General features: G+C 47.7%; 2 protein-coding genes across 6 annotated transcripts in view; both read left to right on the forward strand.

Moving 5' to 3' along the window:
* Window positions 1–259: 259 nt before the first annotated feature.
* Fam53c (family with sequence similarity 53 member C) lies at window positions 260–14460 on the forward strand. Of its 3 annotated transcripts, none has more exons than XM_051202285.1 (5): window positions 260–371; window positions 3806–4034; window positions 4361–4418; window positions 9365–10149; window positions 11633–14460. In XM_051202285.1, exons 2-5 carry the CDS (start codon window positions 3957–3959, stop codon window positions 11888–11890), a joined length of 1179 nt encoding a protein of 392 aa, XP_051058242.1. In that variant the 5' UTR covers window positions 260–371; window positions 3806–3956; the 3' UTR covers window positions 11891–14460. The 3 variants fall into 3 exon arrangements, with proteins under 3 accessions (XP_051058242.1, XP_051058241.1, XP_051058243.1); XM_051202284.1 differs by lacking the exon at window positions 260–371 and adding an exon at window positions 815–974; XM_051202286.1 differs by lacking the exons at window positions 260–371; window positions 4361–4418 and adding an exon at window positions 815–974.
* Kdm3b (lysine demethylase 3B) overlaps window positions 11994–18030 on the forward strand; it is a 67439-nt gene continuing 61402 nt past the window's right edge. Inside the window, exon 1 of one of the 3 annotated variants that reach the window (XM_051202281.1) lies at window positions 11994–12137. In XM_051202281.1, coding sequence (XP_051058238.1) covers window positions 12123–12137 — 15 coding nt within the window. In that variant the 5' untranslated portion in view covers window positions 11994–12122. Of the gene's footprint in view, window positions 12138–17609; window positions 17855–18030 lie in introns of those variants that run through there. The other 2 variants (XM_051202280.1, XM_051202283.1) reach the window with 2 other exon arrangements.

Genomic DNA, 18030 nt, shown 5'->3' on the forward strand with positions numbered 1-18030 from the left:
GACTTAATAAAAAGGTGGTTTCCAGTTCTTGAAGAGGAAATATAGAACTGTCGACATCGGTTCCTCATATGCCAGCTTCCTCCCTCTCTCTCTCTCTCTGTCTTAAGTGGTCCAGCCATAACCACCGTGCTCCCTCCGCCCCACACGCACACCCCGCAACTGAACTACCTATGATGTCATAATCACAATCCCATTACCTCATCCTGCTGGGGGGGAGGGGGAGGCAGATAGGGAAGGGAGGGAGTGAACAACCTCGGGCCCGTCTCAGCTTTACAAAGTATTTTGGTTGAGGACAAATTACAGAACAAGAGGACACGGCTCCACAACCGTTATAAGTCCCAGGATTATAAAGGTTCCAGTAGATCTCACAGGTAGAAGAGGGGCTCCAGGGACTCAGAGCAGGCCCTGATCGGCGCTTGGACTACATTTCCCAGCAGCCTTCACACTGAGGATGGATCCTTTGCCGGGGGGAAGTGGAGGGGCATGCTCACTGAAAGGTGGCTGTTTCGGGAGAGGGACAAGGTGAGAAGGCTGTGGCTAATACTGTTTCGGGGTCTGAGTTAATTGAGACTGTTCAGTTGGGAAGATGGAGCAATGGAAGGAATGGACAATGGCTTTGTTTACCTTTATCCGACATGGCTTCCCCTACGGGCTTCAGGATATGCTTCCAACTGGGCCCGTCCACTTTCTGTGATATTTTTGAGGGGGTGATCCGTTAGTGAGTAAACAGTCCCGTCCCCAAATCACAGCTCTAGGCTCCTTTCCGACGGCACTATTCCGGAAAGGATTGGGGGAGAAACCACACGGGGCTCGGGCGTCTTCGGGCGGTTCCGGGGGATTCTGCAAACAGGAGCGATCCCCCCACTCTCCTCAAGGGCCCGTTGGTTCGTGCCAGCGCCTTTTAAGGGCACCGTGGGGCGAACGGAGCGCTCAGAGCTGCTCCGGCCGCGGCCCTGGGAACTGGAGGAGCCGCGGTAGGTAGCGGAGGGCAGGTGGTGCTGGGGCCTCGGGGCGGGCACCGCGACCGTCCCTCCCTCCCTCCCCTCCCCTCCCCCAGGCCAGCCGCTAGTGCGGCCGAGCCTCGCAGGCCGCCTCGGTGGGTGAACACGGGACCCGGTGGGGGAGGGGGTGGCAGAGTGCATGTCCCAGACCCTCCCTCCCCATCCTCTGCGTCCTGAGTTCGCTTCCCGCGGTCAGATGGGGAACCCGAATGGAAAGAGGAGATCGACAGTCCCCCTGAGCAGACCCTGGAGTGCCCCCCCGGGGGGCCAGTAGATGCCCCATGCCCCACCCCGCGGGGACAGGCAGGGCAACAGAGGGAGAGGTTGAAGATTAGAGGGAGCCTAGCCGTTTGCTTTTTCGTCGGGGGGGGATGGGTGCACCCCACTTGTCACCCCTATCTTCACCAGAACCATATGGAAGAAGAGCAGTCTGATACCCACTTATCATTTCCTGCACCTCCCTGCCTCGCTTATGTTTTCCTTCAGTTTCTTCCAGAGATTTGGGACTGGGACCTGGGGGGAATGCCCCCCAGGGAATTTATGACTTTCTTTTCCTCTGGCCTGACTAAATCCTAGGTTGTTCAGGTTTCAACACAGCTTCAGTATCCCTGAAACAACTGCCAGGGGTTACTTTCACCCAATAGGCATGGGGGTTTAGACGTTATCTTAGGGGGCTTGTGGTGGAGGGATCCTGGGTTGAGTTAGGCCTGGTGGGGTTGCTGGGAGGCCGAGCGGCCTGCTGCTCAGTGAAGGGTTGAGCCTTGTGCCAGCAATGTTAAGCTGAGAAGTTTTAACTTGTTTAGTGAATGTTGAGGGCTGGCTACCCTTCAAATACACAAAATGGAAGGGGGACGAAGGCCGCCAGAGAGGCCTTCTCACACTTTTTTTAATGTCTGCTTGGGAACGAGGAGGCCCCTTGCAGAGCTGGTTTGCCTTCTTTTGTGTCCTGGTTTGATTCCTTATGGCTTCCGTTCTGTTCCCCCTCTCAGCCTGGCCTGTTTTAGGAAACTCAGGCTGAGAGTATCAGTTGCGTGGTGGTAGTTGCATTGTTCCAATTACCGCTGTGTGTGGCCACATCCCAACAATTAAAATGCAGAAAAATAGAAAATCACTCTCTTCAGCTGCTCCTAGACAGGGCTGGGAGTTTGCTGTTTGTCCAGATGCCTCATGAAAAGCTTGGAAATGTTTCACTGCCTGCTTCTCATAGCTGGTCAGCCTGGGATCTCTAGGGTAGAAGTCTCCTATTAGGTTCCCTTGTTGATTTTTGAGGGCAAAGTTACGAAAATAGGAGCAGAAGTGATTCAAGCTTTAGCTTCTCCCAGCTGAAGGGAGTTCTCAGGAAGCTGAAACTTTGTTCGGAATGGTAGTAATAATTATGCATGGAAATGATAGTTAACTATAGTGATGATTGACTTCTCTACCTTTCTTCCAAAGAACTCCAAATACATCCTAGCGTATTTTGCTCTTTGTTGCCTTCCTCTGAGGTGATATCCCCCCCCCTTTTTTTTTTTTTGTAAGAGGTGGTCTTCCCCACAAGGTCACAGGAGGAAGAGCCCAAGCCCTTAGGCTCTTCCTTGGTGAACAAGTGAGGGGGGATGGCATCCAGTCAGAGATAGACCCGATTGCTTTCTTTAATGATATCACCACTTCAGACATGCTAAGGTTTTGCAGAGCATCGAACAGGAGCGATAAGAAACAAGAGTCTATGTGAGCTCCTGTTTTTTTAGGCCAGTTGGTAAGGTATTGTACAGTTTGATATTTCAGATAGCTTTATTCCTGTGATAGAATAAGATTGCTATACCCATTTTGTGTATGGGTTAGCAGGAATGTTATACGGTTAGCCAAAACTGTCTGAGCAAGTTGACTTAAGACTTGGGAGTGGTGGTGGTGGCCGCCTTGTTTTCTAGCAGGGTTTGTAGCCTGGATGAGCTCGTTTCTGCTTTCACCTTCCAAGTGCTGCCATCCCAGGTGTGTAGGATTGCTGGTTGATTGTTCTGTACTAGTTAATGTTCCATGTACCCTGTTGGTCATTTATGGAAGAGGTAGAAGAAAAGACATTGTTGATCTTCCTCCTGAGCAAGCCAAGGCCCCTCAGGTAGTAATGTGTGTGATTTTGAAGCTTGCTCTTTGATAAAAAGTAGTTTGCTTCAGTCATAAGAAAGAATCTTGGTTAATTATATCCATGGTGTTTGAGTGGGATCATGGGGAAAAAAAAACTTGGCTGAATGAAGTCATGGAGTTGTTTTTAATATCTGTCATTCCTTCTCCTTGTATAAGAGAGTACCCATAGTATCTACTGGGGAATAATGATGTATCTGTTATTCAGGCCATAAGAGGATTCAAAATCCTATTCTGATCTGAAGCAGAAAGCCATGCCTTGCTCTTCTCCCTGCACTAAGCCCCTGTGGTTTAGGAGAAGGTTCCTTTCTTGGCTTCTGGCTATAAGATAAAGAGAATATTGTGCTAATTCAATTTGGAAATAACCATTTGGGTATCTCTCTTATTTGAGCTGTTTTCTAAGTGGTGCTGATATTCTAGGTAGACACAACAGAGCATAAGGTTAGGAATGGTAAATAGGCTTCAATTTGCCATCTCCAGTTTATTTTTACTAGGTATCTAGAGTACCAATTCAGTGCGTTTCTGAGGCTATCTTTAGGCTTATCAGGAGAGTGCTATGACCAATTAACGATGTCTGCCAGAGGCCTGGCATAGGGATGCTGTGGTATGTGTGCCCCGTATTCTCCATCTCTGTACCAGGTCTACCTCTGATGTTAACTTGGGACTGATCCTTCTGTAATTGGCAGACTCAGCAGGCATGACTGGAGAGGGAAGTCCCAATGGTGCTAGAACGGTGCTGCAGTGGCAGAAGACGGCTCACGAGTGAGATCTGGAAGAACGACAGGAAAGACATTCATCATTTGCTCCAGAGTGTACAAGTCAAATCCTGGGCAAAGCATGATAACCCTGATCACTGAGCAGCTACAGAAGCAGACTCTGGACGAGCTGAAATGCACACGGTTCAGCATCAGTCTGGTAAAAGACTAGTATTTCTGCTTCTTCAGAGGCTGTTTTGATTTTACCCTTGTTCTGTGTTGTATGAAATGTGCTTGTACTGGAAAAGCCCCACTAATGGATCAAAACCCAGCCCAAGAGGAAAGGGACAGGGACACTAAAACTTGGGTGAAAGGGGCTTTGTAATGTTTGAAGGTATGGATTGTTTCTCATCAACTTTGGGAAGAATAGAAAGAGAACAGCACAGGAATCTCCTGGTAGTCCATGAATTATAGGAATAATGTAAGAGTCTCTCTAGAAATGTCCGTGTCATGAACCCAAATAATGATGGATAATCTCTCTCTTAGCCTTTGCCTGATCATGCAGACATATCCAACTGTGGGAACCCTTTCCAGCTTGTGTCTGGTAAGGAATCTGTGGTTTATATATGTATGTTTGTTTGTGCTTCTGTCCACACATTTCTTTGATTAGTTTTTAACAACTAGAACCTCTGGCTTTTGTGATGGTCTTATTGTTTTGTTTTGAGACAGGGTCTTGCTTTGTAAACAGTGCTAGCCTTGAAGTCCCAGAGTCTTGTCTCTTACTCCAGAGTGGTAGTTATTAAAGGTGTCCTGCAACCACACCAGCTTGTTTGTTTTGTTGTTTGTTTTGTTTATTTGTTTAGTTTTTCCTGAGCCTGGGGTTCTCTGTGTAGCCCTGGCTGTCCTGGAACTTGCTCTGTAGATCAGGGTGTCCTTGAACATAGAGATCCACTGCCACTGCTTCCCAAGTATTGGGATTAAAAACATACCTCTGCTGCCACTATTACCACCAGCCACCAGCTTGGTGGTTGTTTGTTTGTTTCAAGACAGGGTTTCTCTGTATTGTTTTGGATCCTGTCCTGGCACTCACTCTGTAGCCAGGCTGGCCTCGAACTTACAAAGATCTACCTGTCTCTGCCTCCTGAGTGCTGGGATTAATGGTGTGTGCCACCACCGCTCGGCCACCAGCTTGTTTTTTGTTTGTTTTTGTCAAGAGCACCTTCTGAGAGTGCTATTTATCTCTATTTTACTGTCTTGCAGGAAATCATGTTTAGTTTGCTGTTTTGTTTTTGAGGCAGGATCTTGTAGCTCAAGCTGACCTAGAACTCTTAACGGTCTTGCTTTCGGGTGCTAGGTTACAGGTGTGAGCTTAGATCAGCTTAACTTTTCTAGTGTTACTGCTTTGAAGAGGTAAATACATTTAGATAGTTTAAAAATAGCAAAAATATTATGTTGATAAAAGTCATCGTCTCCTGTTTCCAATCCATTTAGCTCCTAGTTAGCTTCCAATTCCTTTCTAAAAGCAACTTCTGAAAGCTGTGGCTCAGTGACAGGGCATCTGCCGGCATGTGTGAGGCTCTTCCTTTGCTCTTAAGAACTATGTATGACATGGAGAGGCAACTCCTATTACTAGGGTTTTTTTTTTTTATGTTTATCATATAAAATATAACTATAGTGTGTGGAGGTCAGAGGATGATTTGTAGGAATCAGACTTCTCCTACCACATGGGTCCTGGGGATGACGAACTCAGGCCATTAATTAGGCTTGGCCTGAAGTACCTTTACCCTTTGAACCATCTTGTTGACCTATAAATTTCTTGTTCTCTTTTTTACATGGGGTGGAGGGGACTGTGCACGTATGAATGCCAAGTGCGAATGTGGAGGTGAGGGGACACCTTGCTTCAGGAGTTGGTTTTCTCTTTCTACCATGAAGCTTCTAGAGATCCTGGATCCACTCAGGTCATCAGGCTTGACAGCAGCCACCTTTAACCTTTATCTGTTGAGCTCTCTTACTGGCTCTGCTGATTAGTCCCTGGTACATATATATATATCCCACTAGAATCTTTTTTTTTTTTTTTTTTGGTAGTACTTGGAATTGAACCTTGGGCTAAGGGATTCTGAGTGAGCACTCTGATAGAGTACTATGTAGGTGGAGTGTTTCTATGCCACCAATCAGCTCTATCTCACCATCTGGCTCTCAAATAATCACACAGAGACTTTTTGGTTTTTTGAGACAGGGTTTCTCTGTGAAGCCCTGGCTGTCTTGGAGCATGATCTGTAGACCAGGATGGCCTTGAACTCGCAGAGATCCGCCTGTTTCTGCCTCCTGAGTGCTGGGATTAAAAGTGTGCACCACCAACACCCAGCGAAACTTATTATTAAGTGTAAATACTCGGCTGGTCGCTTTGGCTTGTTACTAACTAGCTCTTACATCTTAACCCGTATTTCCTATTTACACTTTACCATGTGGGGCACCTTTTTTCAGCAGGACATGTTCATCTCCTGCTTCCGCTGCTCTCACTGGCGACTCCTTGAGTCTGCCCTTCTTCCCAGCATCCTCTCAGTTTGGCTCTCCTGCCTGTCCTCTTCTGCCTAGCTATTGGCCAGTCATCTCTTTATTAACAATGAGAGCAACGTATCTTCACAGTGTACATTCCACAGCAGGACTGCATCTCCATTTCTCTTATTTTATTTTGAACTTGCTGTGTAGTTGAGGCTGATGTTGGCTCCTGATCCTCTGCCCCCACCTCCTGAGTGCTGGGATTACAAGTGTGTGCCACCATGCCTACCTTGCTTTTTTATCATTTTCTAAATGTCACAGACTGGCTTTGACTTTGTAACCTCCTGCCTCAGCCTCTGGGATTACAGGTCTATGCCTCGAGACCTAACTCATAATTTCTAGCTTTTTAAAATTATACTTACGGAGGGGTGGGGGTGAACTCATATCATCAGGCTTGGCAGAAAATTTATTCTCTGAGCCATATTACTAGCACCTGGATATCTATATACAAGTAGAAACAAATATAAGTCTATCTGCATTATCTTTTTCTGCTAGTCTGATTTCATTATGGCTTAGTGCAGCTGAGTACCTTTCCCTGTCTATGCTGAGTATTTTATGTAGTTTTGTTTTATGTAGTTGTGTGTTCCTGCACTGCATGGATCTGTAGTAGTTTACCTAATCCCTGTTGATGGACAGCGATTTGGGCTTTGCAGTCTTCTGATTTTATGGTGTGTGTGCATATATTACATAGATTGTGTGTATGTATGAATACTATTCGTGTACACTGAAGCCCGAGGATGGTGTCAGATGTTCTGTTCTATCCTGCTTTATTCACTCCTTTGATATAGAGTCTTTCATTGAACCTGGAGGTAGGCTGGTAGGCTGGCAGCTAGCAAGCCTCAGTGATCCTCTTGTCTCCACCCTCCAGACTCAGGTGGGGATGCCTGGCTATTCATGCAAGGATCTAAATTCTAGTTCTCATGCTTACACAGCACATGTCCTCACCTACTAGCCACCTCTCCAGACTCATTTTCTGTTCTTTGCAGAGATCTGTAGTGAATAACTTTGTAGGTCATTTTTGACATGTGAAAAAAAATCTGAAATGTAAATTCCTATAGTGTGAATTCGTCTAAGGGACTATGCTCAGGAGCATAAAAAAGGGAGCCAGAAGCTCTCTAACCCGTGTAGCTGGGCTGCACATGTCTCCTTTTCTGGGCACCTAGCAAGGAAGGTGAGTTGGCAGAGCAGCTGCATTCCTTCTCTCTCTTAAGCACTTGTTGAAAGCCAAGTTTTATGTCATAAGGATCTATGATCCCTGCCTTAGGAAGGTGAAGAATTGTTGAACAATACTTGGCTGCTATCAAGTCTGATTTTATAGACCTTGATTTATGCCCTTTCTAGAGACTTCTTGAGAAAACTTGGAATAAGCGCATAGTCCTGTAGTGAGCTATTCCCCCAAATCCATCTTACATGGGAAGGTAGAGGCAATAGGATGAAAGGTGTTCGTGGTCAGCATTGGTTTATAGCAAGATTGAGGCTAGCTTGGATTCCATGAGACTGGGGGCTGGAAAGATGGTGAAGTGTTTGTTATGAGTGTTTTAGCATTCACAAAAAAGCCGGGAATGGGTGGCAGAGTCTCTGATTCCAGTGCCTAGAGTGGTAGAAACAGGATGGCCAGCCAGCCTGTTCAAATTGATGAGTGAGTTTCGATGAGAGTCCTATCTCAAAAGGGGGGGGGGCAGGTGGGATGTTATAAAGTGCTGGATAACCTGAGTTCATCCAGAGTTCCCACATGACTGAAGGAAGATTGACTTCCCCAAGTTGTTCTCTGACCTACACACACACACAAATAAATGTAATTTAAAAATAAAATGAGCTAGCTGTTGAGAAAGACATCAGATGTTGTTGACCTCTGAGCTCAACATATGTGGGCTCTTGTCCATACCCCCCCCCCCCCCCCCCGTCTCTCATACACACACACACACACTTTCCAAAAGTTATGGTTTTGGTTGGAATGTAGTGAGTAAGGATCATTCCTCTTAGCCCATTTCATTCTCTTTTTGTCCCCTTACCTTTGGCAGGCATAGGGAGTCTGCTTTATGTTACTTATATAGCCCAAGTTGGCCTCAAATTCAACATGTAATTATCGATTACTGTGAACTCATCTCCTGCTTCATCTCCAGAATTCTTGGATTATAGGCCTGAGCAACTATACCCACTTGTCCTCCAATCAATTTGACTTTAAAAGGCCTGGAGTTGGGTGTGGTGGTGCACACCTTTAATCCCAGCATTTAGGAGGCAGAGGCAGGTGGATCTCTGTGAGTTTGTATCCAGTCTGGTCTACAGAGCAAGTTTCAGGCTAACCAGGGCTATATATATAGTAAGAGCTAGTTTCAAAAAAAATTTTTTTCAAAAATTTATAATGAAGGCCTAAGGGGAAGGGAAGCAGAGTACGCACAGGCATAAAAGAACAAAAGTAACACGGGATCTTAGGTTTTCTCTAGCATAGGTTCTGCCATCAGACCCGCCAACATCTCTCTTGCCTTTCCTAGGGGTAAAAGCAGTTTCTGAGCTGCTTGATTACTTCCTCTAGACAGCACTGTCCACCTTGGCCCTGGTGACACATAAGAGAGGAAAAGACCAGAGAAGAGGAACATAGGCCAGATTTTCAGAACTCAGGCTGGGAGCAGGGAAGGCTGGGTTGTAGATATGGCTGGTCTAGGAGATTGGGGTAAGTGGGGCATACACACAGACATACACAGGTTTCTGTTGACGATTGCACCTGTGAGAGGAAGTGGCAGACTGTAAATGCTCTTTATTCGAGGATGTTTTTAGGATGAACGTAGCATAGTGTAGTAAAGGTTGTTCATTTGATAGCTACATGCTTTGGAGCAAGTTAGGCTGTAGTCATCTTGGAAAAACGATAATCATGGTACCTCCTTTATGGAGAGTTTTGTGAAACCACACCAAGTATTGGCTACATTATGTGATACATAAGCTCTCATCATATGTTAGCTATTGTTAATAGTTTTTATTATGAATGCCTTTCAGAAGGTGCTTCCTGGAGGGGTCTGCCCCACTGTTCCTGTGCTGAGTTCCAGGACAGCCTCAACTTCAGCTACCATCCCTCAGGCTTAAGCCTGCACCTCAGACCACCCAGTCGGGGAACGTCCCCGCAGGAGCAGCCACTCTCCCAAGTACTAAGGCCTGAACCCCCAGACCCAGAGAAGCTTCCTGTGCCCCCTGCTCCTCCATCCAAGAGGCACTGCCGCTCACTCTCGGTGCCTGTGGACCTGTCTCGCTGGCAGCCAGTGTGGCGGCCTGCCCCCTCCAAGCTGTGGACTCCCATCAAGCACCGGGGCAGTGCTGGAGGGGGTGGGCCGCAGGTGCCTCACCAGAGCCCCCCGAAACGGGTCTCCAGCCTCAGGTTCCTCCAAGCTCCCAGTGCCTCTTCTCAATGTGCCCCAGCCCACAGACCCTACAGCCCTCCTTTCTTCAGCCTGGCCCTGGCCCAAGATTCCTCTCAACCCTGTGCCACCTCCCCTCAGAATGGTTCTTGGGAGAGTGATGCTGAGTCCCTGTCACCCTGCCCACCCCAGCGCCGATTTTCCCTGTCACCGAGCCTGGGCCCACAGGCAAGCCGCTTCCTGCCCTCTGCCCGGAGTTCCCCTGCATCTTCCCCAGAGCTGCCCTGGAGACCTCGAGGGCTCCGCAACCTTCCCCGAAGCCGCTCGCAGCCTTGTGACCTGGATGCCCGCAAAACTGGGGTCAAGCGGCGTCATGAAGAGGACTCCCGGCGCCTACGGCCATCCTTGGACTTTGACAAGATGAATCAGGTGAAACTGGTAGGCCAGAAAAGCAGAGAGAGAATGGGAAGACTGTTGAGACATCTCCTAGCTCAACCTTCCTTGCAGGCTTCTCTGGGAACTCAGCTCTCTAGAGTTTATTCTAGGAAGACCATTCTGTCTTGCCTGGAACTATTTGAGTTTTTGCCTTTAAAGTCTCCTGCCTTGTCAGATTAATCCTTGGTGTTCAAAGAAACTAGAGTGAGACATTAACCCTTTAGACAGAGACCCTAATTGTCCTGCCAGAGGCACTTCCCCTCTCAGAGAACTCCTAAGCCACAAAAGTCCTGTCCCACTCTTCCGGGTTAGTTCCCCTGCACGTCACTGTCTCATGTGACTCATTGGAGGCTTAAACAAGCTTAACAGGCACTTTCCTAAAGTCCTAGCCTGAGAGCAGCTGCTGTGGATGTACTTGTCCACTTTTTCCATGTTTTTCTTCCTAGATCACTTGGTCACAGGTCTCTGGGAATTTGTTCCTTTAGCTGGAAGCATTGGTGGCAAAGTCTATGTACTTGGTTCTGCTTAGACACTGGCAGAACAGAGAGTGGCCAGATAAGCAGATGGTGCTGTTGACTGCATGGAGCTTATAAATGAAGTTTTTTTGTTTTGTTTTGTTTTTGAAGACAAAGTCTTTCAAAGGGCAGTGGTGGTGCACACCTTTAATCCCAGCACTTGGGAGACAGAGGCAGTCAGATTTCTGTGTGTTCGAGGCCAGCTTGGTCTACAGAGCGAGTTCTGGGGCAGGCTCCAAAGCTACCCAGAGGAACCCTGTCTCCAAAACCAAAACAAAAGATAAGGTCTTTCTGTTCCTCCCAGGTTGGCTTCAGCCTCCCGAGCCTTTAGATACCACCAAGCCCCATCATCCTCTCAGCTTCCATTCTTTTTTGTGGTGCTTGTGGGTGAACCTGTGTGCTTAGACATGCTACATATATGCTCTGCTGCTGTTACTTCTCAGCTCCCAGGCTTCTACGCTTTGTTGGTTTGGTTTTTTTAAGACAGGGTCTCAGTATTACAGTCCAGAACCCACTATATAGACCAGGCTGGCCTTGAACTTTCAGATCTGCCTGCCTCTGTCTCCCGAGTGCTGGGATTAAAAGTGGAAACTATGGTTTTTTTTTTTTAGAATGTACATGTATACTAAATGTTCCAAATTTTTTCATTGGAACCTCTGCCTTCAAGTGTAATTGAGAGTGACACTTTAAACCTTATTTTTGGAGGGCCAGGAGACATGGCTCGGTGGTTAAGGGCAGAGCTGCTATTCCAGAGGACCTGAATTTTGATTGCTAGCACCCACATAGTGTAACTCTATTTCCAGGGAATTTGATGCCCTCTAGTGACCTCTGCAGTCATTTTTCTGTACACAACATGCAGACATACGTGCAAGCAAAACACCCATATACATAAAATAATCAATGGAAATTTTTAATTTAGGTTACTTTGGGAAGTTAATATCTTTGTCTTTGTTGTTTGACAGAAACCATACTCAGGAGGTCTCTGTCTCGAAGAAACAGCTCGAGAGGGCAGCAGCATCTCTCCACCGTGGTTCATGGCTTGTAGCCCCCCACCTCTCTCTGCTTCCTGCAGTCCTGTTGAGGGTTCATCCCACGTACTGAGTGAAAGTGAAGAGGACGAAGAGGGGGCTGTGCGGTGGGGACGGCAGGCACTAAACAAGCGGACACTGTGCCAGCAGGACTTTGGGGACCTGGACCTGAATCTGATTGAGGAGAACTAAAACTGAGAGGCTGCTTCCTGGGGCCACACAGACTGACTGTCAAATGGCTACTAACACGTGTGAAGGCCCCAAGGCTGAGGGCCCAGCCTGGGAAAGGGGGTGAGTGGAGGGCTCCGACTCAGGGCAGCTGAAGTCTTCTCGCTCCAGCAAGCTCGACCATGCCAAGAGACTGGCCGGGACAAGATAAACAGAGCTGGTGGCGGGAGGGACAGCCCCAGAGCAGACCCTCCCCATGGCGGCCCTGAGTGTGAGTATCCCTGCCACTGAGAGCAATGGGCAGGGAAGGAAGGGGTCTGCTGACCCCAGCTCGGGGAATTTCACTAGCCCCTTTGCTTCAAAGGGCACTTGTGTCTTAGAATTTGGCCAGGGTGGGGGCGTTCAGTCAGCCTCCTTGGAGAAATTGTGTGAATGTGTGTGTGCATGGGCGTATACTTGAGGAAAGGTGTGTTTGTGTAGCCGTAGGGAAGGAAGGCAGTTGCTCCTTTAACAGCAGAGCATCAGGATGCCCCCAGAATCTTGATTTTTTTTTTTTAAAATATGACGTTGGGCTTGTTCAAGGTGTCAAGAGTAGAGGGGGCTTTTTTTTTTTTTTTTTCCCTTTCCTTTTTGGCCTTAATAGCTCCGGAGCCAGGCTTTTAAGGTCATAGCATTACTTGCTCTGCAGATGGCTCTGTTTTGGGGTCTAAGTACAGTGACCTCAGCTAATGGTCTTTTCCTCAGTCCCACCCTCTCCCACTAGATAAATCTAGTATTGAGGGCTTGTAGGAAGGTTGCATTCATTGTGTTCAGATTTTCTAAGCTGTACACAGCCTGCCTCTCTTTCTCCCTCTCTGAGTAGGTGCAAACATGGACAGCTGAGCCAGAGCTGAGGGGGTCTCTCTTCTTCACCCAGGGACCCTTTTATGTTCTCATCTTTCAAGTCAGAAACAAAGTTGATCCCCAGAATATTTTGAGGCAGACCTGTAGCAGGAGCAATGACATTTAGTCCCTGAAAGTCCTCGAGCCCACCCCAGCACTGCCTTTTGGAAGCTGGCTTTAGGGAAACTTATTCTTGCAAGATCTAGGCCCACTCTTTCTGATCTGTGAGAAAGAGGACAGGCGTTCAGCATTTAATAGTTTGCTTGTCTTCCACTCTTGCCAGGAAATGTTTATTTGCCTCTAATTGGCCCTGAGAGACCACAGAGAGGCTGGGGCTCACTGAGGGATTGGCTGGGGATGTGTAAAGCAAAGGCTATGAGAAGCAGCTGGGAGTTTATTGTTGTTGGATTGGATTTTTCTTTTTTGTTTTACCTACAACTTCAGCCAGTGCAGCAGGTCCCAATGGCTACAGTAATGGACTTAAAAGATTGCAGAGACCTTGGTAGGGTCAGCACCAGTGTGATGCATATAGAAGCCGCCATTGTTGGAGCCTGTGAGGCTTTGTTTAGAACACCCTGCATAACAAATTGGACCTGCCCTTCCAGGGCATTTTTTCTGTTCAATTTCCAGGGTGTCTTCAGGGGAGGTAGCCGTGTCTTCTTGAGCCTGTGGCCCTCAGAGGTTCTACTTTTCTTTGTCCTCCCTATCTCCTGGCTAGTTACCACATATTACCACTGGGCTACCAGTCTCTAAGGGCCTAAGAGAGGCTCTCTCGAGAATCCAGGGAAACTGAGCCCAGGAGTTACCTATTCTTGATTCATCCTTCCCTGGTTTTCCCTCTCTGGTCCATAATTTCCCTGGTGCCACCTTCTTCTCCACCTGCGGCATCCTCATCCCTGGGCTCTCTGCTGCAGATGGCAGTGTCAGCCTCTGGTGGGTCACTGGCAGTGCTGATGGAGTCTCTGCAAGGCCCTGAGTTTAAGTGAAGTCAGTGGTTCTGCCTCCATCCTGGCTTTCCCACCCTTAGGGAAGGAGGCCTACAGTTGTCATATTTTAATTCCATTCCTTTAAGTCTGGAATGTTAAACTAGGCAGAACTATCATCTTGCTTCCCAGTTTAAATGCCTCTGGCCCTGGAACAAGCCTTTTCAAGACTTAAATCATTTTGCTTACACAATAGATCTGTTCCAACAGTTCTGTGTAAACCAAATGCTATTTTTTAATGCATTTGGACTGCTGGCCATTTAAAAGCAGCCTATGATTGCTTCTTTTTGTAAAGCGAGTGACCTCCCTCTACTTTAGCTGGTTTCGTTATCTGGGTTTTCACATTTGGGCTTTCCCAGAGTGGAGCACACCTCCGGGGCTTGTGGCTGACGCTGTGTAGACGTCTGCATCTGCTGCGTGTGTGGTGTGGCTGGCCGGTAGGTGAGTATTACTGCGTGTGTGAGTGAAGCCACTCCCAGGCTGATGCTCTCCTCCTGTGCCCGGTGACTGCCCAATGGCAGCCCTAGCTGCCCTTCATTCCCACCTGCTGCCAAAGTCCCTGTGCTAATGGGATTACAGAAACAAAAAGTGGAAAAATTTTTCGTAAACTTTGTTTTATATTAAAAAAAAATTCCATAAGTCTGTGTGTGTTAAACATGAGGTTCTGCCTCTGTGGCTGTGTTTGAAAAAAAATAAAGTTTTATTAGAATAATCCATTTTCCCAAGCAACCTTGTGTACTATAGTGTCTTTTTCACTTAGTGCACACACACACACACACACACAGGAAGAAACAGTGAGAAAACTGCCTAACTTCTCAATCCCTTTAAGGCATGATGGCCAAGGCTGTATCTGGTTCCTAGATCCTATGATCAGATCCTATTGCCTGAGATTCTGTCATCATGGCTTGGTCCCAGTCTGCTGGTACGCACATGTGTTGTCTGCCATCACTTTCATTTCCAGTTGGTTAAAATCAAGTACTAATACATTCCAGTTTCTTGAGAGATGCTTGAGGGTAAAATTTAGACACTTGACTAGGCTGACTTTCAGGCTTTGGATAGCAGAAGACAGAAAGGAATCCCTTCATAAGAGTTTCACATGCTGTATCTGGAGAGGTGGAGATTTAGTCATCAGAATTCAGATTCCAAAGACCTGGGTAACTTTTCCATCTTAAAAAAGTCCTATTTGCAAAATTATCGTAATACCAAAGCCCTTTGTTCTAGAAAATGACATGAGGACATGTTCGGTAAAGCTTGCATTGTTTCCTGAAGAAAACTCTTGCTGAAGTCTTAGCTTTTCTAGTACACCCTCTCCTTATGTTAACATTTTCCTAACAAGTATTGATGAAATACAGTTACGTTAGCCAAGCAAGGGCCTCTGCCCATGAAGTTCAGCCTTTATCAGGTCAAAGTGCTCACCTTACATGCTTTTCTACTTCAAATTTGTAGTACTCATCTTGGAATACCAGGGCAAGACTGGCCTGGCTACCCAGAGTAGGAGCCTTTGGATGCAAATATACTCTCGAGAGTGGAAATAAAGGAGGGGCTCTGGAGATGGATAAGGCAGACACATGTAGTTAAAGAGATCTCTATTACTGTTTTTGCTCTCTCTACAGCTGCTCTGTCGTACATGCTTGGGCCAGGGGCAAAGTTTGAACAACTGAAATGACATTGGCCCTCATAGTTAATTTTTAGTTTTTTGTTTTTAGGTGTTAGGTGTGTGTGTGTGTGTGTGTGTGTGTGTGTGTGTGTGTGTGTGTGTGTGTGTGTTGCTGAGGGCAAAAAACCCAAGGGTCTTGTACATGCTAGATGTATATTCTTTCATTCAGCTATACCTCTAGCTCTGTGGTTCTGTTTTTGTTAATTTTCTGTGTGGTCAAATGTGTTAATCACTTTCATTGCTGAAGTCTCTTATAAGAAAGAAGTGTAAATTTTATGAAGATGGGGGATTGCAACACTTAGGAAATTCGTTGGCATATGAAAAAGTTTTATTTGTTGGATGAATTTCTCCTTTGCCCATCCCATCTCTGAGCTTAAATATTGTTGTCCCTAGTGCTGTGAAAACCTAGCTTTAACTACTTAAGGCTCCATATGATAGGAAAAACCTTCAGTCATCAATTTTGGTAGAAAAGATGCAAGGCAGATAGGTCCTATATGGATTCACCCATTTTCCTTATGAGTCATGTGCTCTAAGGGCTGAACATAGACCTCAGGTTTGCTATGGAAGAGAGAAGTTACAAGGAATAGGGGTTGGGCCATGCCTTTACCCCAGAGGCAGACTGGTCTACATAGTAAACTCCAGGTTAGCCTGGAACACATACTGAGACCCTTAAAACACAAAGGTTGGAAGGAACAGGGAGGAAATTTTTGTTTCCTTGGTGCTCCACAGGGTGGTACTAGAAAAATTTCCCTATATATTTTGTAGTTAAAAAAGGTCACAGATGCTCTGAACCGATAATGGAAGGACTAGCCACTTTTAGAACAAGTCATGGTTTATGACTAGGTCCTGTCCCTTTAATAGACTGTATATTCAAGAGACTGTTAGAAACAAGGTAGTATAACATTGCATATTGTGAATTAATCTAGCCAAAGTCTCCCTCTGTACCACCACCTTTTTTTCTAAGTGAGATTTGAGTATTTTGTTCCTGAAATAGTTTTAATACATGCTACTGTGCTTTTGTCTCCAACCAAATGCCACCAAATTAGGTGGTCTCTCCAATTTCCCTACAAATTGAGTAACATCTAAGCTTAATAATATTGGCTAGAGCTCTGGTTAAGAACACTTGCTGTTATTAACCCTGGTCTTCTGCAAGACCAGGGTTCAATTCCCAGTACCCACATGACAAGTTTTATAATCTAGCACCCTCTTGTGGCCTCCACAGTATCTTGCGCGCGCGCGCACACACACACACACACACACACACACACACACACACACACACACACACACACACAGGCAAAATACTTAAAAGGGATTTTTGTTTTGTTTTCTTAAAGACAGATTTTCACTACATCACTCTGACTGGCCTAAATGTCCCTAGACAGACCAAGTTGGCCTCCAACTTTCAGAGGTCTGCCTGCCTTTGTCTCCAGAATGTTGGAGTTAAGAGCAAGTGCCACCGCCATACCTGGCTAAAATAAATCTTCAAAAACAATAACATTGGCCCATTAGAAAAGAAGCACTGTGGGGAGGGGTTCGAGGCACAACACTAAGATGTTAAAGGCACATTCATCTTTAGCCAATGGAAATCAATCACACCCAATGGATGTTACATATTGGCCAATGGGATAGGAACCTATCAAGTACTGAATTACTGAAGGGCCAATGAGAAGGAAGGTAGTGACCAATATGGGTCAATGGGGCAGATATTTCCTAACAGAAAACAGGGAGGTAACTTGTTTTAGGATAGGTTATCAATGGGTTATTGGGGTTAGCTCAAAATATACATCTTCTAGATACCTTGGCTCATCTCCCCACCCTCTTAAAACGTGTTTGGTGTTGTCTGAGTAAGCATAAACTCAACACATGACCACCTGAATTGGAGTAAGACTGGGACTAGGGATGGCGCTATTGGGGGGGGGATGGAGGAACCGCCCACCTCTCCGCCCCCTAGTCGAACGTGCAATTCCCCTCCCGGCCGCAGGGGGCACTGCAGGCCCCGGGGAGGTTGGGGCGGAGCTCTGCGAGGGGCTGACAGCTGCTGCCCGGCTCCGGAGCGCTGGGGGCGCTGTGCGCGGCCCTGGCTGTGCCTCCGCTCCCGGCCACGGGGGGCGCTGCGCGGCGCCGGTGGTTGGTGGTGGCTGTTGGGGGGGTGGGGGGGAGCGGCGGCCGCGGGTGGTGCGGAGGGAGGCCTTGCGGGTGGATCGGGCGCTTGGCGGCGGAGGTGGTGGGAGGCGGCGGGCGGGAGCGCGGGTCCGGCCGGCCCTGGCGATGGCGGACGCGGCGGCCTCCCCGGTGGGCAAGCGGCTGTTGCTTCTGTTCTCGGACCCTGCGGCTTCAGCTTCGGCTTCGGCCCCCACGGCGGCGGCAGCGGTGAGCGCAGATCCTGGGCCTGCGCTGCGCACTCGGGCCTGGCGAGCCGGCACGGTGCGGGCTATGAGCGGGGCGGTGCCCCAGGACCTAGCGGTGAGTGGCGGCCGAGGCGGGCACGCGAGGCCGGGGCTGCGGGGCCTGTGGGCGGCCTCCCCGGGGGCCTTTGTGACGGGGGTGGCGAGGCGGGGGTGACCCAGTTCCGCGCCCCCGGCTCTCCTGAGCGCCCCCCGCCGGCACCTCGGCGCCTGGGCACTCGGGCTCTGGCCGGC

This window comes from Phodopus roborovskii, unplaced genomic scaffold (assembly GCF_943737965.1).
Source record: "Phodopus roborovskii unplaced genomic scaffold, PHOROB, whole genome shotgun sequence".
Taxonomy (NCBI): domain Eukaryota; kingdom Metazoa; phylum Chordata; class Mammalia; order Rodentia; family Cricetidae; genus Phodopus; species Phodopus roborovskii.